Here is a 21,926-nt window from a genome sequence, read left to right on the forward strand (position 1 = left end):
AGTGACTAAGAAAATAAAGAAAAAGTCTTCTGCCACTTACTTTGGCAGCATCTGGGCCATGTTTGTGGTGATACGTGAACCCCAGTCTCCCCCTTGTACATAAAACTCCTGGAAGCCCAGTCTCTGCATCAGCTTATGAAAGATCCGAGCACAAGCTATTGTGTCAAAGCCTGTGAAGTGAGAGAATCAGTTCATTAAAGACCTTTGAATGAACAGTTTCCACCTAGAAAAGTCTCTCACAGTCTTGTCTGTTGCTTACCTTGCTGGTGAGGGGCCTCAGAGAAGCCATAGCCTGGAATGGATGGACAGACAACCTCAAACACCACATCCTCATCACTCAGTCTGTGACCAGCAGGATCAGTAAGCAGTGGGATGATCTTATAGAACTCATAGAAGGAACCAGGCCAGCCATGCACCATCAGCAAAGGCTTGGCTGTCAGGCCTCTCAGATTACGAGATGGTTTTACATGGATAAAATGAACTTCAATCCCTGTCCAAAAAACCCCCCCAAACAGGTAAGTTAACATGACAGCCATCAGTAGAAAAAGTTTGCTGAGGTAACTGGGAAGGGGTTTGATGGAAAAGATTAGCTCAAACATAGGAGAGAGGTATGTGTAGATCAGTGGAGAAGAATTCACCTTCAATGGTTGTTTTATAATGTGGGTATTGATTGAGGATTTTAACTTGCTTCTGCCAGTCAAACTGGTTCCTCCAGTAGGAGATCACCTTTTGCAGATAGTTGGAGTTGAAACCATAGTTGAAAGCAGAACCCTCCACTGGTGGGGTATAACGGGCCTGGTCAAGGCGCTGGTACAAATCCTGATGAGAGAATCCCCACAAAGAGTTGACATTGGAGGTATTACACAACAGTAATTTCAAGAACTCGTTGCTATGTGAAGGAGGAATATTACCAGGGAAAAGTATCACTGGTAATTCCTGATAGATCTTATACGTGATTAAAGAATGAAAATAAAAAAGTGCTATAAAATAATTCAAGTACTGCCAAGTCAGTTCTAGATTCCTCTCTCCCAATTCCCCACTGGTACCTGGATTTCCTTTTCAGATGTTTTCACTTGAAAGGGTCTAATTCCTTCATCTTCTTTGTCTCTTGGTAATCTCACACCTGAACCCCACCATCCATCTCCCATTTCCAGGGTCTTCATCCTGTGCCTGGACAGAAGCCAATAAACCAAGAGGCCTCCGCCTCCAAGCACACAAGAAGCTGCAATCACATTTCTCTGGGGTGAGTCATATGACCTAGAGAGGCAGACAGACATTCAGAATCAGCATCAAAAGTTCTTGAGTCTTAGGGTCAAACAGGATGTAATGGCAACATTGTGGCAGCCACAAGACCACCACTGTCATTTTAAAATAATTTAAAAATGCCTTCAGGGCCCAATCCTAAACAGGCCTGCAGCATGGTATTCTCTCCTCCACCCCTGGTGCCTTTTCAAGTGCCAAAACAACTGCATGGTGTAAAGTGTGGCCATTTCAGCCTGGATAAGATCATCAGAGCGAAAACCAGAGTGATTTAGTCCACCATGCTGTAGGCCCAATCAAGATCGGGTCCCGCAGCATTTTTAAATCAGTTTTAAATGGCAGCAAGCACCTTGTAATGACCACAAAGACATCACATCTTGAGGGCTCCTACCAGAACATCTTTTACGGGCAGAAGATGGTGGGTGGGTGGTACTTGCTGTTTTTTTCTGGAATCAATTATTTAGGCTCTTTAAAAAAAACTAAGAATTTAAAAAGAATAAAGTGAAATACATGATTTCTGAAATAACATAATTTAATGATAAGAATCTGAATTAGATAATTTTCAATTCTTTAAACTCTTGTTTGTGACCACAGCTGTGGTGAATAGATGAAGTGGGCTTCTAATCTGCAATACAGGGATAGAGAGTGAAAAAACTTGTAGTAGAGTTATTTCATACAATCTATCTTTGCTTGCTTTCCTTCAGGCTCTCCTGGCAAAAAATGTGTACAGCTGAAAACAGCCACTGTTTAATTTAATTTAATTTAATTTAATTTATTATATTTATATTCCGCCCTCCCCGCTTTCGCAGGCTCAGGGCGGATAACAAATACAAACATCATTAAAAACATTTTAAAACATTAAATATTACAATTCATGCTGCATAGTGGTTCATACATGCCTCTGTGTTCACATAGGGGTGATGGTTTAACCCTCCCTTCATGGGGGGGCAGGCACTGCCCGGCATCAGCCATATGCCTGGCGGAATAGCTCTGTCTTACAGGCCCAGCGAAATGCAAGCAAATCTTGCCAGGCCCTTGTCTCGCAAGACAGAGCATTCCACCAGGTTGGGGCCAGGACTGAAAAGGCCCTGGCCCTGGTTGACGCCAGGCGGGCCTCCCTAGGGCCAGGGACACTTAAAAGATGTTTTCCACCAGAGCGGAGAGTCCTCCGGGGCTCATATGGTGAGAGACAGTCCCTCAGAGCGGGACCACAAGTGACGCCTGACACAGGTTGGACACTTGCCAGCTTCCCTCAAGTTTTGATGGGAAATGTAGGCAGCTTGGCAGAATGTTGGACAAGTGACAGTTGAAAAGTCCATTGGACAGCAGTCAGAGAGTCAAGCTGCAAGACCAGGATGCCTACATTTCCCATCAAAACTTGAGGGAAGCTGACTAGTGTCCAACCTGTGTCAGGCGTCACTTGTGGTCCCACTCTCAGATACGTCGGTCCCAGTCCACGTAGGGCTTTGTAGGTTAACACCAAAACCTTGAACCTGATTCGGTACTCCACTGGCAGCCAATGCAGCTGGCGTAGCACCGGTGTAATATGCTCCCACACTGGTGCTCCAGCAATGACCCGCGCTGCTGCATTCTGTACCAGCTGTAACCGCCGGATCAGACCCATGGGAAGCCCAGCATAGAGCGCGTTACAGTAATCCAACCTAGGGGTGACCATTGCTTGGACCACTGTAGTCAAGTCACGGGGAGACAAATAAGGGGCAAGCTGCTTGGCCTGCCGAAGATAATAAAAGGAAGATCTGGCAACTGCAGTGATCTGGTCCTCCATCTTCAGGGAGGAATCCAGAATCACCCCCAGGCTCCTAACTCTTGAGGCCAGTGTAAGTGCTGCCCCATCAAGCGTAGGAAGCCGGGGTCCCAAAGCCATCTCCCCACGACCCACATACAGGACCTCCGTCTTCGTGGGATTCAATTTCAGCCGACTTTGTCTCAACCAACCAGCCACAGCCTCAAAAGCATGCTCCAGGGCATCAGGGGCCGATCCAGGCCGCCCGTCCAACAACAGATAAAGCTGGGTGTCATCCGCATATTGGTGACACCCAAGCCCGAAACTCCGCACCAGCCAGGCAAGGGGGCGCATATAGATATTAAATAATAATGGAGAGAGTATCGCTCCCTGTGGCACACCACATACCAGTGGCCTACGAGATGACACTCTCTCCCCAAGCACCACCCTCTGTCCCCGATCATGGAGAAAGGAGACTAGCCACTGCAGTTCCCATCTTGTGATGTACAACCATTCTGCTGAGAGTCTAAAAAGGAGCTGAGCAAGACAGACTGAATGGGTACAGATAACACTGTTTTGGGGTTGCATTTTACTTAAGAGCCAAACAACATACAAAGTGGGGAGATACATGATCGTATTCCGAGACATGTAGTTTATCTACAAAAAAGTGCCACCAAAGGGCCTGATATTGATCAGGGCACTGGTACGGGGGGAAAGGAGGAGCTGTTTGCTCCTACCCTGTATCAGGAATTGAAATTGGTTCCCTCCGGGTGCTTCTAGATGTAGTAGGGAAAGAAAAAAAGAGAGCGGGGACTCATATTGTACCTGTCCTTTTGGTTTTAAACCAGCTTGGGTTAGAAACAATGTTCAGCTGAGGAAACAGAACAAGTGCAAAGAATCCCCCCTCATCCTGATTCATATTGCCACCTCCCCCCACCAGCTGCTTTTTGCAATTAGACTAGGTATCTGAGGTTCTTTTTTTTAATTAAATTTTTATTGGAATTAGAAATATTTTGTCATTTATAACAATCAAATTACTTTAATATTCCAGTTCTAACCCCCTCCCTTCCCCCCCCCCGTTTGTTGACTTCCAACAGTTTTCCAACCCTTTGTCTATTCTTCCCCTACTCATTTCAACTTATTTTGTCAATTAAACATATACTTTCACACTCTTCTAAGCTAGTCTATTATAACACAGTACTAAGTCAATTTCCCTTCACTTATCAACTAACTAATACATTCCTGGCATGTTATTCAATAGTAATAATACTGGTAATATTCTCAATATCCTGTACTCTAACTTATTCATTCTAATGTCATCAATATGGGACAAACAATTTATCCCTCCCTATACATAACTTGAGTACTTATAAGTGATGAATACATTTATAAGTCAACCAATTTAACTTATACTCTATACGTTACTCTTTACTTCCTCTTATATCTCTTATATCTCTTATCTTTATAACATGAAGTCAATCAATTTGACTCATATTCTACACATTTCTAAATATACCTATAAACACAATATACGTTCGACATAAGTCAATCAATTTGACCCATGTTCTGCACATTTCTAAATATCGCTATAACCAAAAATACCTTCAGCATAAGTCAATCAATTTAACCTATATTCTATATGCTACTTCTCATTCCCCCCTTCTTGTATTCATGAATTTTAATTCTGTTAATTCTCTATTACACCCCTATCTGCCAGCAACATAATTAATTAATTAATTTCTATTCTTATATATCACATAATAACTATTACTTAATACTGTATAGAATAATCAAATAGAATAATTGCTTAGTAATTCTTCTTTAACTCTCCTCCCCCCGGTATAGTCACTTCTCTCTTCTTTTGTTTTTCTTCAATAATTTTCAAACTGCCACAGTTCTCCTCCCACCTCCCATTTTTTCACCAAATATTGTTTCAGCTTCTCTCAGTCTGTGTTAAACTGTCCTGGATCAAGGTCTCTTAGTTTTCTTGTCAGTTTATCCATCTCCGCCATGTATAGCAATTTGTGAATCCAGTCCTAGATAGTTGGCACTTCTTGTACTTTCCACTTTTGCGCATACAAAAGTCTAGCCGCTGCTGTCATGTAAAAAAGCAATGTCCTATGTTGTGCTGGAATATCTTCCATTCCCAAGTTCATTAGCAGGAGTTCTGGGTTCTTATTAACTTGAAACTGTAAAATCTCACTTATTACTCTTATTATTTCCCCCCAGTACTGCCTGACTACCTCACAAGTCCACCACATATGGTACAAAGATCCTTCATGCTTTTTACATTTCCAGCATTTATTAGACGTGTTCACATTCCCTAGTGCAATTTTCTTTGGTGTCAGGTACCAACGATAGATCATTTTATAGACATTCTCTTTAATGTTAGTGCTTGTCGTAATCGTCAAAGTATTTTTCCACAAATATTCCCACGCCTCCATTGTTATTTCTTTATTAAAATTTATAGCCCACTTCACCATTTGCACCTTAACTACCTCTTCTTCAGTATACCATTTTAACAACACTTTATAGACCTTTGAAATTTCCTTTTTGTCTTCTTGTAAAATTACTTCCTCCAAGTCCGAGTTCTCCATTCTTATCCCTCCCTTGGCACAATCCGATTTATAAAGGTCTCTGAGCTGTCTATATTGAAACCAGTCATAGTTTGGAGACAACTCTTCTTGCGTCTTTATTCTTAATTTAGAAAATTCTATTCGTGTTATCTCCTTATACGTTAAACACTGTTGTTCATTATCAACAGTTCTCGGATCTATCGCTTCAAAAGGAACCACCCAGGAGGGAATTCCTTCTTGTAGGTAATCTCTGTACTTTTTCCATATTGTGAAGAGGCTTCTCCGAATGTAATGGTGTAAAAACATAGAGTCCGCTTTTACTTTATCATACCATAAGTATGCATGCCATCCAAATATTTTTTTGTATCCCTCTAAGGCCAGCAATTTGCGATTTTTAAGCATCATCCAGTCCTTCAGCCAAACCAAACAGATTGCCTCATAGTAAAGTCTTAGGTTGGGCAGTTGCATTCCGCCTCTCTCTTTCGCGTCCTGTAACACTTTCATTTTCACTCGAGGCTTTTTGCCTGCCCAAACAAAGTCCGATATCTTTCTCTGCCATTTCTCAAACTGCTTGGAATCCCGAATAACTGGTATTGTCTGTAACAAAAACATCACTCTTGGCAGCACATTCATCTTGACTGCTGCAATTCTTCCCAACCATGACAAATTCAATCTATTCCATTTAATCAAGTCTCGCTCTATTTGAGTCCACAATTTCTCATAATTGTTCTTGAATAGATCTATATTCTTTGCAGTCAGTTCAATTCCCAAATATTTCACCTTATTTGTTACTTCACAGTCTGTTATTTCCATAAGTTGCTGTTGTTTTTGTTTAGTCATATTTTTACACAGTATCTTTGACTTCTTTTTGTTTACAAAAAAACCTGCCAAATCTCCAAATTCTTTGATTTTTTCTATTACCCTTGGCATGTTTTCAATTGGATCTTCCACAATTAACATTATATCGTCTGCAAATGCTCTGACCTTATAGGAAAAGTCTTTTATCTTTATTCCATGGATTGCATTATCTTCTCGGATCTGTATCATCAAAATTTCCAAAACCATTATAAACAACAGTGGAGACAACGGGCAACCTTGTCTTGTACCTTTGCCTATAGTCAATTTCTTAGTCACCTCGTCATTCACCACAATTGCTGCACTCTGGTCTCTGTAGATTTCTTTTACTGCTCTGATAAATCTTTCTCCCAACTGTAGCTGTTCCATAGTGGCGAACATAAAATCCCAGTTCAAATTGTCAAATGCTTTTTCAGCGTCCACAAAGAAGAACCCAACCTCCTTATCACAACGCCTATCATAATATTCAATAGCATTTATAACTGTCCTTAAATTGTCTCTGATTTGTCTATTCGGTAAAAAACCAGCTTGTTCTTCCCCAATAACTTCGGATAGCCATCCCTTTACTCTTTCCGCTAAGATCTTCGCAAAGATCTTATAGTCATTGTTAAGTAAGGAAATAGGTCTGTAATTTTTGACGTTAGTCAAGTCCTGTCCTTCTTTAGGGATCAATGATATATTAGCTTCACTCCAAGTATCTGGAATTCTTTGGTCTCTCATAACACCATTGATCACTTCTTTTAGGAATGACACCAGTTCATTGACCATTACCTTATAAAATTTAGCTGTGAGTCCATCAGGCCCTGGCGCCTTACCCAGATTTGTTGACTGTATTGCCTTCCTTATCTCTTCCTCTGTCACTTCATTATTCAATTTATTTCTCCAATCTTCTGAGATCACTGGGAGCCTCATTTTCCCCAGATATGTCGCTATTGAATCTTTATTCACCTCTTTTTTATTATACAATTTAGCGTAAAATTTGTAGAAGGCTCTACTAATGGCAGTCTGTTCCAGATATACTTTATTATCCTCACATATTTTATTTATTGTCTTCTTCTCCTTTCTCTTCTTCAATTGCCATGCCAAATATTTCCCAGGTTTATTTGCTCCTTCAAACGACTTTTGATTCATTCTCTTCAGATTCCATTCCAGTTCTTTATTATTCATTGCTGTCAACTGTTCTTGTAAAATTTTAATGTCTTGGTAAACTTTCTTCTTCCCTGGTCTTTTCTTTAGTAGTATTTCTTTGGCTTTTATTTTCTCTGTAATCTCCTGTCTCTTCTTCTCTTGTTTTTTCCTGGCTCTTCCGTTTAAGTCCATTAGTATGCCTCTAATTACTGCCTTATAGGTATCCCATACCTTGTTGGTTGGTACTTCTCGATTCATGTTGTATTGTATGAAGAACTTAGTTTCCCTTCTCAACATCTCCAAGTTTTCTCCCTCTTGCAACAAGTCCTCATTTATTCTCCATCCTTTCCTCTTAGTTCTTTTCCCAAACTTCCACATAATTGGATTGTGATCTGAGCCTACCATAGGCATTATTTCCACCTCTTTAGTCCATAACACTAAGTCCTTTGAGCCCCAGATCATGTCGATTCGTGATAAAGTAGAGTGTCTTGCGGAGAAAAATGTGAATTGTCTGCCCTTGGGATTCTGTATTCTCCATACATCTTCCAAAGTTTCCTGCTGCATTAATGCAAAAAAGGTTTTTGGTAGTAGTCCTCTTTTCTTTTGTGCAGTTGCTGATTTCTTGTCCTGCTCCAAATTTGTAACTCCATTGAAGTCTCCTGCAAGAATTATCTGGTCGTAAGAAAGTTCATCTAATTGCTTCCTCAAATCCTCAAAGAAGCTTTCTTTTGCTCCATTAGGTGCATAGATTCCAATCACCAGCACTTTCTTTAAATTCCATGTACATTCCACCGCTAAAAATCTGGCTTCTGGGTCCTTAAACACTAACTTTGGCTGCAGCTCCTCTCTAATATACAAGACCACTCCCCTTTTTTTCTTTTTTGTGGCTGCTGCAAAATGAGTGCCCAATTTGCTCAGTTTTAGATATTTTACATCCTGTTTTCTAATATGAGTCTCTTGTAAACAAACAATGTCACATTTCTGTTTTAATAGCCAGTGAAAAGTACTTTTTCTCTTATTGGGTGAATTAAGTCCATTTACATTCCAAGATATAACCTTACATTCCATATTCATAGCCTTGTTGCTGGTAAGTCCTTTTCATTGTCCCTCATAAACTTTTCCATTTCAGATTCAGATCTGATGAGCTTTTTCACTCCTCCAAACTCAAATGCCAGTCCTTCCGGTAATTCCCATCTATACCTTATTTTCATGTCCTTCAAAATTTGGACTAAGGTTTTATATTTTTTCCGATCAAGCAACACCGATCTAGGTAACTCCTTCATAATAATCACCGTCTTGCCATCAACCTCCAATGGGTCTTGGAATTGCTTGCTCACAATCATTTCTTTCATATTTCTGGTTGTAAATTGCACAATCACGTCTCTTGGTAACTTCCTCTGGGTCGCAAGTCTTGAGTTTATACGATACACCACATCTAGGATAGCCACAATTTCTTCTTCTTCCTTCCCCAGGTATCCAGCTAACACTTCAGCAACTTGCTCTTGAGCTGTCTTTCCCTCCATCTCCAGCAAACCGCGAAACCTTAGCTGCTTTTCCATATACTTGCTCTCCGCAATAGCCATTCTGCTCCTCATTGTCCTCATATCTGTCTGTTCCGTGTCTGAGAGATTCTCCATCGCCTTCTCCACCATGTTAACTTTTTGCTGTGTTGCTTCCATTCCCTTTTTCATTTCTGCCAATTCACTTTTAACTGTCTCTTTAACTTCTTTGATCTCTTTCACCAGCTCCTGCTGGACCTTTAACATTTCCGAAAATCTTTTGTCTAAATTTTCCATAGCCGTCTGCCACTCTTTTTTCGACATCGTGGGGCTTGACTTGCCTCGCTCCCACGAATCTGCTCGTTTCCTTAACTCCGTGGCGCTTGGCTAAGTGTCCCTTTAATTTAATTTAATTCAAATGTCCCGGTTTCAAAAGGGAAAAAAAAGCACTTACAAAATCCAAAATGCCGGGCGTCTTTTCTCTATGGTTTTTCTATATTTTTGTAATCCAATATGGCATACTTCCTCTTCTGCTGAAGCCCGTGCCCTTCCCTCTTCAAAGATGGCGATTGCCCTCTTCCTGTCTGCCTTAGGGCCGTCTCTCTCCAGCAGCTCTATCACAATTACATACTTCCTGTTTCCCGTCTCCTCACAGCAGCTCTCGCGATGGTAGAAGCTTTCTCACAGTCTATTATCTCCTCACAACCACAGGTATGAACAACAATCCTCCAATTTCTCTAATTACTTCTTTTAGCTTAGTCCTTTTACTAATCTGTTTCTTGCCGAGTCTTCCTCTACTTTTAATCAAACTGTTGCAGTTTAAAAGTCCCCTTTAATGCTTCTTTACTTTAAGTAATTCATCCTGTTTCAAGAGATAATGATCTTTACCTTTTCAAATGTCTTTCTGGGTTGTAATCACTGCTTCAAACTCAGGTTCTCTTTCACCTTCTTTCCTCCTGTTGATGCTTGGGCATGTAGATCTTATGCCAGCCGTCACTGGCCCCAGAACTGCCACAGAGATATAGGCCGACCTGTCTTAGGGTGGGACCTCAAGGGACGGGGGAGAATCCGTTGCGCAGAACCCCCCCTCGCCCGAGATCAACGCGCCCTGAGGTACTTGAGCGTTCAAAGCCTGTTCTCCACCTGAGAACAGGGGACCGCGGGCTTGTTTGCCCCCGCTGGTCACTAAAAACGGCAGCCTGGTCAGCTCTGCTCCCAGAGCTGTGTTAGACCTCCATGGATCCCAAACAGGAAGTCGGTATCTGAGGTTCTAATCACAGGTGTGACATGTAGTTTAGGTTAGCATTTGGGCCTTTTAAAGCTATGAACTGATATGTCTCAAAGCATCCCTTGAACATACAGAATGAAAGTTTTGTTGCATGCCAGGCTACAGCAGGAGACCTCCCACTATCTGTCTGTTGTCCTCACCACCACTCAGCAGGGTGATGGTAGAGTAATAGGCAGGAAAAGCATTGTTGCACCAATCTAGTGCAAACCTGGATGTAACATCACTGTGTCAGTGTGACGCTCTAGGATTCACTCAAAACTCTATGGTAAAACTCTAGGGGCAATCCCCGCTGCATCAAATACAATGATGTCACTTCTAGTTTTGTGCCAGAAATAATGTTGCACCATCAGCATGCTGTCATTCTGCCTGTCCCCACCACCCTCCCTCTTCAGCTGATTGTGAGTGGCTGGCAACCTATGCATGTATGAGGAGGGCCATAAATAAAGGGGTGCATGCATGCCAGGGATGCAAGTGCACCACCACTGGGGTAGGGTTGCCAGGTCCCCTGACCCCCAGGCAGGAGGTCGGAGGCCCGGCACCTACCTTCATCTTTTCCTTTTGCGTGCTCCTGGCCTTTGCAACGATGTACCTTCTGGGAAGTGATGTCATCACATGGGTAATGTGCTGCCTTGGGAGCATTCCTGCTCTCTGCAGGCAGCCAAATTGAGCTCAATCTGGTCCTGATTCAGGCCTGCAGAACGCAGGAGCGCTCCCACACTCCTCAGTGGCCTGATTTGGGCTAAATACAGATGAATGGGGCCCAATTTGGGCTAAATCTGGCTCATATAGGACCACTGCACCCAGAAGTGCACTGCGCTGCCTGGGAACACATCACATCGCCCAGAAGCACACCACAGGAGGCACATTCCCACTTGCTGGTCAGCTAAGTGGGGGTGTTGGTGGAGGGTAGAAGCAGGGGATTGGCAACCCTAACCCCCTCACACTAACATTGCTAACAAAAAATTAAAATTCAACTTTCAACTTAATTAAAAAAAAATTGCCCCAAAATTTAAAGATTCTGAACCAGAGCTGGCTCTGAAGAGAGTAGTAGTGTCCAGCTGAACAAAGCCAAACTGAATAGGGAAATTTCTGACCTCAAGTGCGTTGATTGCAAGTTGCAACTTGCAGTGCGGAAAGGCCGTCCGTTTGATTGTCGTAACAGGTTGTTTGCAACTTGCAAGCAACGCGCTTGAGATCAGAGATAAGAGTCTAATGGTTCGTCTTGCTCTTAAGAAAGCTGATAGAGGTGAAACAAACTTGAGGTGGCAGTTTGTCGAGCAATATTAAAAATTTCTGCGCTGCATAGAAGCTGATTAATGTTATGTGATTGGACTGAGTCATGATACTTGTGGATTAATGAACTTGCAACCACAGAGAATAGAACTACAATGAAACTGAGCAGTAAAATCTTTATGGACTGTATAGACTGCTTAGATACGTGTATAGATTGATTTGTTACATGAATTGATCAGAACTGATTTATGTGTAACCGTTGATTGTATCATTGTGTATTTATGACTGTAACAGTTCTTTGGAATTTGCACATTAAGCACTGAGCACTTTAAATGAGAGTAAATTAGTTTATTGTTGCTTAATGGCGTCCACGAGAGAGCTTTGATTGTACCTTCAAGACTAGAGAGGCCCAAGCGTCTGTATTTGTAATTTTCAAACAGTATTTGTAATTTTCAAATTGGGAAGCCTTATTTAGGATTGTTCTTGTTACTGAATTCTGGGCTGGTGGGTTTTGTTGCTGTTCCTGCCCTAGGAATACCTAATGGGTTGAGGTGTAAAATGATGTTGCATTCTTGACTTTGTGAGTGAGGCAAAAATGTCTTTTGCTCATTGCCCTGACTGCCAATACTGGTAATTCTTAAAAAGGGATCATGTGTTGATCTGTGTTGATTTATGAAAAACTTGGCTCTGTCCAGGAAAAAAACAAACGGTTAATTCCTACTATTTTGTATTGTCGAAGGCTTTCACGGCTGGAGAACGATGGCTGTTGTGGGTTTTCCGGGCTGTATTGCCGTGGTCTTGGCATTGTAGTTCCTGACGTTTCGCCAGCAGCTGTGGCTGGCATCTTCAGAGGTGTAGCACCAAAAGACAAAGATCTCTCAGTGTCACAGTGTGGAAAAGATGTAGGTCATTTGTATCTACTCAGGAGGGGTGGGGTTGAGCTGAGTCATCCTGTAAGAGTTTCCCAGGGTGTGGAATGCTAATGGCGGGAGGCTTCACTGTATCCTGAGGAGGTTCTTTTGCATATGGATTGGTACTTGATGTGCTAATCTTCTCTGCAGGGCTATTGTTGGGGATAGAATGTTTTGTTAGCCTGGTGTTTTTCAGAACTGGAAACCATGCTCTGTTCATTCTTAAGGTTTCTTCTTTCCTGTTGAAGTTTTGCTTATGCTTGTGAATTTCAATGGCTTCCCTGTGCAGTCTGACAAAGTAGTTGGAAGTGTTGTCCAGTATTTTGGTGTCCTGGAATAAGATACTGTGCCCTGTTTGGGTTAGGCTATATTCAGCCACTGCTGATTTTTCTGGTTGTCCAAGTCTGCAGTGTCTTTCATGTTCTTTTATTCTTGTCTGGATGCTACGCTTTGTGGTCCCGATGTAAACTTGTCCACAGCTGCAGGGTATACGGTATACTCCTGCAGAGGTGAGGGGGTCTCTACTGTCTTTTGCTGATCGTAGCATCTGTTGTATTTTTCGGGTGGGTCTGAATACTGCTTGAAGGTTATACTTTTTCATAAGCTTTCCCATCTGATCAGTAATTCCTTTGATATATGGCAAAAACCCTTTTCCTGTAGGAACAGGAACAACAACATCCACCTGAACATACAATTCACAATGGAGAAAGAAATCGAGGGAAAACTCCCATTCCTGGATACCTTGGTCATCCGCAAAGCAAACTTTCAGTTAGGTCACAAGGTCTACAGGAAACCAACTCACACTGATCGGTACTTACACAAAAACTCCAATCACCACCCCCGACAGAAAAGAGGCATAATGAAAACATTAGTGGATCGTGCAAGACGGATATGTGAGCCGCACTTTCTCAATGAGGAAATTAATCATCTAAACCATGCACTTCAGGCAAATGGCTACTCCAGAAACGAAATCCAAACAGCAATCAAACCCAGGATGAATCAAACAACCAAGGAAAAACAGTCTCCTACAGGAAAAGTGTTTTTGCCATATATCAAAGGAATTACTGATCAGATGGGAAAGCTTATGAAAAAGCATAACCTTCAAGCAGTATTCAGACCCACCTGAAAAATACAACAGATGCTACGATCAGCAAAAGACAGTAGAGACCCCCTCACCTCTGCAGGAGTATACCGTATACCCTGCAGCTGTGGACAAGTTTACATCGGGGCCACAAAGCGTAGCATCCAGACAAGAATAAAAGAACATGAAAGACACTGCAGACTTGGACAACCTGAAAAATCAGCAGTGGCTGAACATAGCCTAACCCAAACAGGGCACAGTATCTTATTCCAGGACACCAAAATACTGGACAACACTTCCAACTACTTTGTCAGACTGCACAGGGAAGCCATTGAAATTCACAAGTATAAGCAAAACTTCAACAGGAAAGAAGAAACCTTAAGAATGAACAGAGCATGGTTTCCAGTTCTGAAAAACACCAGGCTAACAAAACATTCTATCCCCGACAATAGCCCTGCAGAGAAGATTAGCACATCAAGTACCAATCCATATGCAAAAGAACCTCCTCAGGATACAGTGAAGCCTCCCGCCATTAGCATTCCACACCCTGGGAAACTCTTACAGGATGACTCAGCTCAACCCCACCCCTCCTGAGTAGATACAAATGACCTACATCTTTTCCACACTGTGACACTGAGAGATCTTTGTCTTTTGGTGCTACACCTCTGAAGATGCCAGCCATAGCTGCTGGCGAAACGTCAGGAACTACAATGCCAAGAACACGGCAATACAGCCCGGAAAACCCACAACAGCCATCCTACTATTTTGTTTTCTCCAAGGGCTGCCCGTGAGATGCAGCAGCATGCTTCCTTTTCTCTCCCCCCCCCATCCCACCTGTTGGAGACACAGTAAGAGACGGGTGCTTGGGCATCTCTAGTCTTGCTCAAACCAGATTTTAAGGAGAAGCAGGCCAGCAGAAGAGGCAGGCACTTGAGGAAACAGTTTCCCTTTCCTTCAGCAACTAACACCAAAAGCCTGTTGACTTTAGCCCTGGCAAACCTGGAAGGGATAAAACCCAAGCACTGTCTACCTAGTTGTAATGATTTTAAGTGTGTGTGTATCTTTAAATGCTCAGTGTGGTACAGATGAAGAGCGGGGGTTAAAGAGAGGGATGAGTGAGTGAGATGATTGGTTGATGACAGAGTGTGGGTGGAGTGAACTACTGTTTTTAGTTACTGAGGAGAGAGAGAACATTCAGTTTGTGCAAAGCAGGCAAGCTGTGTGCAGGTTGAGGGTGTCTATGCATTTCTGAGAGAAATATTGGTTCTGGTTTAGACAGGCAAACTGTGTGTGCGCTTGAGAGAAAGTCTATATGAGTGATTCTATCTGAAGCAGGCAAACAGTGTGCGTGCCTGAGAAAGAAAGTTTATATGTATGTGTGTGTGTGACTGAGCCTATGAAACGAAACTAAGAACTGAGAACTCTCTTTGAAACCATCAAGCTTAAGTAATAGTGTGAAACCAATACACTTCTTGTAAAGTTTATTTTGTTTTTTCCCATCCCAGAGTATATGTTATTTCTATATCCCATTCCTTTCCTCAGGGCCACATAGTCCCATAAAGGAGTCTGACGTTTGGGCACATTATTAAAAGGGAAATTTAAATTAACTATTCTGGAATATAATTCCTGGTGGCAGCAATCTACCCGAAGGATGTAAGAAGGGAGTTAAAGGCAAGATCTAACTGAAAAATAAAGAGGGTCATAACACTACTGTTATCCAAAGACAGTTTTTCTGGCAGCACAAGCCCAGAAGAACCTACATCTGCTAGTTGTCCTTGTCCAGGTGAATGTAAGCATGAAACATCTTCATAGAAACTTTTCACATGATTCCCCCCGCCCCATGTAACATACTGTAATGGTTTTACATTTATTGAAATGAAAGGCGATGGCTTTAGGTCCACCTGAAAAGGTGGGATAGCATCAAACACTGTCCCATTGAATTAAACGTAATCACAGAAAGTTTATGCCTGGTAAAATGGTTGGAGATAAAACTCAATATACTTCAAAAAACATATTGATGTCAACAAATTCACAGTATATTCCTATGTAGAATCACTCCAGTCTAAGCTTATTGATTTCAATTGGCTTTTGTCCAGAGTAACTGCATAGGATTCTATTTTAAATATTATCTTGTTATTAACATTAAGTCAGATGCAGTAACTCTTAGAAGGACTGTCTGTTGGGGTTGATAGATGCAGAGAAGTTAGCCGTGTTAGTCTGTGGTAGCAAAATCAAAAAGAGTATCAGGCATCTGACGAAGAGAACTTGATTCTCGAAAGCTTATGCTAAAATAAAATTGGTTAGTCTTAAAGGTGCTACTGGACTCTTTTTGATGTTGGGGTTGATACTCTGAATTTTAACACCAAATACCTTATTCATTCATTAAAATATTTCTCTCTCACCTTTCATTGTGGCTCAAAGCTTGGCCAAGGGTAAAGGGATAGTAAGAATAAGAGCAGTGAGAGTTCACATACATTTGCCATTGAAGATGTAAAAAAGGTAACCAGAAGGTAAACTGGTGAGTTTGTACTGGAATGTAAGTAATTCAAACAGGTTATCGTAACCCATACCATAAAAATTACAAAAGCATACTTTCAGATGTTAAAAAACCCTACAGCCAGCAGATGTCATCTATTTGAACCCAATGATGTAATAGCCAGATGTCATCTGTGTTGTGTGAAAAGAGCATCAGTAACCTGAAGTAATAGCTGCATTCAACAATGTCTCATGCCTAACTATCATCACTGGCTTTGCTAGCAATCGAAAGACCATCTCCTAGGAACATTAGATTTCAATAATATAATCTCTGCACTTGCGAACGTTAAAACCTAGAGAAGTGGGGAACATGTATGTTAGCATGTAATGTAGGATTGTAATGACCACACTTTTGCTAAAATACCAATATTTCTATATGTTGGGTTGGGTACCATGGAGGACTCTCAACTGAAGGTCTGTATAATTTTTGCTAATTCCCTCCTATGCTTCAGTCCTCTTTATGATGCCCCCAAGGAGCAGTATTTGGGGGCAGGGATTTTGACTAGACATTTATTGTTAGTATCAGTGCCTGATCTGGTCAGGCTTCTGGGTGTGCTGGGCTAGAACTCTAGCCCCAGCCTCTGGTTCCAGGGCTGCTGCCAGGCCCTGGGGCCAGAACAAACACTGGAAAGCCACAAGGAGCCACAACAATATTGTAACAAAGTACAAAAGAAATTTAGTCATGTAAGGTGTATACAACAAAAGTACATTCAAGTAAATATAACAGTGTAAGAACATTCATTTATAATAAAGTGACTAGGTGCTTAACACAAGACCGCTTGCCTCAATGGATTCTTCCAGTGAATCGAACATTTGCAAATTAACTGAGTCCTTTCATCTATACAGTCTCGTAATTCACTGGAGAAAATGGTCACTGTTGACCCGTCATTGAGGAATCCCTATACAGCTCCAAGTTGGCAAGGGCGGTGCGCAAGATGAAGGGCGCACTGTGGAGAATCCAGTCACACCGGGTAACAGGCTGTACCATCCAACAAGCGTCCGGATTAAACAACTTGTTTCATGGTGGTCCTTTCATCAGGGATGGTGTAATAACAACCCTGGTGTGTTTTCCCAACTGGCAACGAATCTACCCCCTCTCTGGTGCCTAGATTCAGCGCACTCAAAGGACCGTTCCTTTGTTCGATTCACTGGAAGAATCCGTTGAGGCAAGCGGTTCTGTGTTAAGCACCTAGTCACTTTATTATGAATGAATGTTCTTACACTGTTATATTTACTTGAATGTACTTGATTGTTGTATACACCTTACATGACTAAATTTCTTTTGTGCTTTGTTACAATATTGTTGTGGCTCCTTGTGGCTTTTCAGTGTTTGTTCAGACTCTTGGGAACCGCCTCTGAGTTTGGTAGGCTCTGGGGCCAAGCTCTATGGGCACCTCGGCTGAGGGCTCACATTGATTATTGTTATTGTTATTGTTATTGTTATTATTGTTATTATCAGTGCCTGATCTGGTGGTCAGGCTTCTGGGTGTGCTGGGCTAGGGTTCTAGCAGCCTCTGGTTCCAGGGCTGCTGCCAGGCCCTGGGGCCAAGCTCAGTGGGCACCTAGGCTGAGGGTTCACCCTATTACTATGATTAGTATCAGTGCCTGATCTGATCAGGCTTCTGGGTGTGCTGGGCTAGGGCTCTAGCCTCAACCTCTGGTTCCAAGGCTGCTGCCAGGCTCTGGGGCCAAGCTCTGTGGGCTCCTTGGCTGAGGGCTCATACTGATTATTATTATTACCAATATCAGTGCCTGATCTGGTGGTCAGGCTTCTCGGTGTGCTGGGCTGGGGCTCTAGCCTCAGCCTCCGGTTCCAGGGCTGCTGCCAGGCCCTGGGGCCAAGTTCAGTGTGCACCTTGGCTGAGGGCCCACCTTGACTATTATTATCAGTATCAGTGCCTGAGCTGGTCAGGCTTCTGGGTGTGCTGGGCTAGGGCTGTAGCTCCAGCTTCTGGTTCCAGGGCTGCTGCCAGGCTCTGGGGCCAAGCTCTGTGGGCACCTCGGCTGAGGGCTCACAGTGTTATCTCCTTTTCTGTCCTCCTTAATTCTAGTTTGGTGGCACAATGAGTCTTCATGTTGTGGTGGCCAGGGGTGGTCATGGGGGAAAGTGCAAAGGTAGTCCTCCTGGTTTCCTCGTGGCAAGCAGTACTGGGTGTGGCTCAGGGGCAGCAGAGAGTACTCCTGCTCTCCCAGATTCACCTGTGGGGGCTGTGGAGGAGGCCAAAGAGGTCTTTCTGCTGGGGGGAGAGGCTCTCTCTCAACATTTTGAGGAGGAGGTGGGTGAGGGATCCCTGGAGGAATGTTTGTGTTTTATGAAACATCCTATCCCCATCCCAAACTCTCGGGGGTGTCCCTGCCTGCAGTCCACCCCTCACTCCGTTGTCCATGGCCAGCTCTGCAGCGCAGCATGTAACTGTTTGTCCTCCTTCCCTTGGGACAGTTAGTGGTCCACGTTTCAATGCCTCTGTATGGAGGCACTTTCGGGCCCTTCCTAATGACCCCCATGTGGTGTGGTGCCATCCCTGTGATGTCCTGGTGCACAGGGGCAAACATCCAAAGCACCTGTCATTGAAAGTCCTGACTAGGCACCTGAAGAGGCACCACCTGAGCCTTTGGTCTCCATCCTTGCCCAGAGAAACATCCGTTGCGGGGGAGAAAAGGGGCGACCAGCTCTTCTGAGCAGGGATCAGTGGGAGGGTGACCGGAATCCACCCCAAGCAAGAATCCTTGCCCCAAGGGTGATACTGGTGGGAGCGGAGTGCTCAGGCAGCCTGTGCTTGCGGAGGTTGTTCCCTGGGGTCTGGGACAGAGCCACTTACAACGGCGAGGTTGAGGGCTCAGGAGGCAGGCCTTCACGTTTTGGCAGAGACGATTGCCCTACATGGCTTGCCCCTATCCATCGTGGAGGGCGTGGGCTTCCATAGGCTACTAAAGCATCTTGCCCCTTGGTTCTCCACTCTGTTGCCACGCACCCTTGTCCGTCGAGTCCAGCGGGTATCTCAAATGAGGGCTGGCACGTTTGGGTCAGGTTTAGGCAGGCCTACTCCCACTGCTAACAGGCTTCTGAGGCCTTCCTGGCACAGCCAGTGTCCGGGGTCAGCAGCCCAGCCCCCGGACTTGCTGGCAGACAGCGGCAGGGGGCAGCCGGGAGACAGCAGTTCAGCTGCTCTGTCTGGCAAACAGAGCCAGACCCTGCCTACTCCAGGGGGAAGGGGCAAGAGGCCAAAGCCTCAGAAGGCTGGAGGGAGCAGGGAGAAGCCAGCTAGTCCCACCCACCATGGGGGAGAAAGGGGGCTAAGCAGGCTAGAGGAAAAGGGCCAAGGCAAGGGGAACAGGGACACAGCAACAGCCCAGACAGAGCCCTTACCTTCCAAGGAGGAGAAGCAGCCACCACAGCCCAGAGCCACACCCTGGCTAGAGGACAGCAGCCTGGCTCAGGAGGTGCTAGGAGCCAAGCCCCTCCAGGTGGAGCTGCCACAGGCATTCTGGGGGAGGAGATGGGTAGCCCCTCCCAGCATCAATGAACAGGCAGCACAGAAGCTGGTCAGGGCAGCTCCTCGCGAGCAAGGCCAGACAGGCTCAGCAGCACAAAAGCTGGCCAGGGCAGCTCCTCGCGAGCAAGGCCAGGCAGGCTCAGCAGCACAGAAGCCGGCTGGGGCAGCTCCTCGTGAGCAAGGCCAAAGAGACCTCAGCTGGGGATGGCTCGCATTCAACCCCACCCTGCCAGCAAGGCAAGGAAGCCAAGAAGGGATTAGTGGTAGGAGGGAAACACCTGAGGGAAGGCACAGCTGGGCCAAGTCAGGAGAGGGAACAAGCCTAGAAGGAGGGCAGGGCGGGGAAAGGAAGCCCTATATAAGGTGGCTAGGAAGAGCTCTGAGGTGGTGGGTGTGAGTGAGGAGTGATGATGTGGAGTGAGAGCAGTAGGATGCAAGGGTGGTGGCTTGGAGGAGAGTTCTGGAAGGAGGAGATGAAGGAGGACGCAGAGGGTAAGCAGGCCAGGTTGAGCAGGCCAGCGAGTGGACTGAGAGGGAGTCTGGGTGAGGTATACCGCCCCTCCTTCCACAGAGCAGGGTCCTGCAGAGTCCCTGGCCCCCCTGTGACGTCAGGAGCAGACTGCCCAGTGCCACGCCCAGCGGCAGCCGCGGCAAGCCCTGACAAGTTGGTGGCCCGTACGGGGAAGGTCGTTCCAACGCAGGCGCCAGGCGAGGGGATGCATCCCAATGCCACTGCAGAGCTCAGACCATGGCTAGAGGCACACCTGGATGAGGTGTGGAGGAAGCTGGAGGCAACCTTCCAAGCAGCTCAGGTGAAGCTAGCACAGGCGGTGGAACACCAGATACAAGCCTGCGCCCCCACAGCCACTCCACCAGTGGTATGCGCATTCGCGTGGGAAATTAACCCACCAGCCGGCAAGGCGGTGCAGGGGCTGTGCGCCACCGTGAGAATAGGACGGCAGACCCTACAAGCCCTATTGGACTCAGGGAGCGCAGTATCAGCAATTCGTTCCCAACTTATCCCAGCTGACACCCCAGTGCATCGCTGGGTCCCGGTGACAGACGTGATGGGCCGCACCCAGCCGTACCCTATGGTCTGGATCACAGTGGAATACCTGGGAGCGCTCCGCCGCCTGGAAGTGGCCAAGGTAGCCCACTTACCGCTCCCTATGCTGCTGGGGAGAGATGCCCCGGGGTTCTCCAGGCTACTTAGGGAGGCAGCCGAGGGACTGGCAAACCCACAGGTTGCCCCAGCGCTGCAAGTAGAGGAGGCCCCCGACCCGGATGAGGGTCCCTCTACCAGACCAGGAGCAGGCCCGCAGGCCAAGGAACCAGCGGAACCCCTGGCCGACCGCCCCTTCTGCGAGGCCCAAGGGGCAGATGAGTCCTTACAGCGCTTGCGGGAGACAGCAGCTCGTGAAGAGGACCGAGTGCAGGATGAGCGGAGGTCCCAACGGCTTCCCCGCATTGAGAAGCAAGGAGGGGTGTGGGTCCGCCTAGCCCGTGCCCCAAACGGCCAGGGAGAGATCCGCCAGCTACTGGTGCCGGCAGCTTACCGGGCAGAAGTCCTCCGCACGGCCCATGAACATGCTTGGGCCGGGCATCTGGGGCACCACAAGACCCTGAAGAAGATCCTCGAGCAGTTCTTCTGGCCCTCTGTGAACGCGGACGTGAAGGCCCACTGCCGCTCGTGCCCCACCTGTCAGCGGGTGGCAGCCCGGCGCCCACCAAAGGCCCCCCTCTCCCCGCTGCCCGTCATGGAGACGCCCTTCCAGCGCATCGCGATGGACTTTATCGGCCCACTGCCACGCACGCCCCGGGGCCACCGCTTTGCCCTGGTGATTGTGGACTATGCTACACGATTCCCTGAGGTCATCCCGCTTAAGACGATGCAGACCCCGGGGATGATACGAGCCCTGTCCAAGCTTTTTGCCATGGTGGGACTGCCTGATGAAATCTTGACAGACCGGGGGGGGCCGTTCCGGGCCAAAGCCATGCGTCAACTCTGCCAGAATTTGGGGATCCGGCAGGTGTTCACCTCGGCATATCACCCTCAGACTGACGGTTTGGCAGAGCGTCTGAACCAGACCGCCAAGGAAGCCTTGAGGAAGATGACACGGGACAAGCCTCGACAGTGGGACCTATACATCGACCCCCTCATGTTCGCCCTTAGGGAGACCCCGCAGGCGTCCACTGGCTTTAGCCCCTTTGAACTGCTGTACGGGCGCAAGCCGCGGGGGATGCTCTCTCGGCTGGCGGAACAGTGGGGTCCCCGCACCAGCAGCCCTGCTCCCCCCATACCGGAGTACATGAGCCAGCTCC

General features: G+C 45.7%; 1 protein-coding gene across 1 annotated transcript in view; it reads right to left on the bottom strand.

The window, feature by feature from the left end:
• LOC129328324 (epoxide hydrolase 1-like) overlaps positions 1 to 21,926 on the bottom strand; it is a 37,943-nt gene that overhangs the window by 4,254 nt on the left and 11,763 nt on the right. The window contains exons 2-5 of the mRNA XM_054977323.1: positions 1,047 to 1,257; positions 639 to 819; positions 260 to 490; positions 41 to 170 (exon numbers count right to left, since the gene is read on the bottom strand). Of these exons, the coding sequence (XP_054833298.1) occupies positions 41 to 170; positions 260 to 490; positions 639 to 819; positions 1,047 to 1,257 (753 nt within the window). The remainder of the gene's footprint in view (positions 1 to 40; positions 171 to 259; positions 491 to 638; positions 820 to 1,046; positions 1,258 to 21,926) is intronic.

This window comes from Eublepharis macularius, chromosome 1 (genome assembly GCF_028583425.1).
Source record: "Eublepharis macularius isolate TG4126 chromosome 1, MPM_Emac_v1.0, whole genome shotgun sequence".
NCBI lineage: Eukaryota > Metazoa > Chordata > Lepidosauria > Squamata > Eublepharidae > Eublepharis > Eublepharis macularius.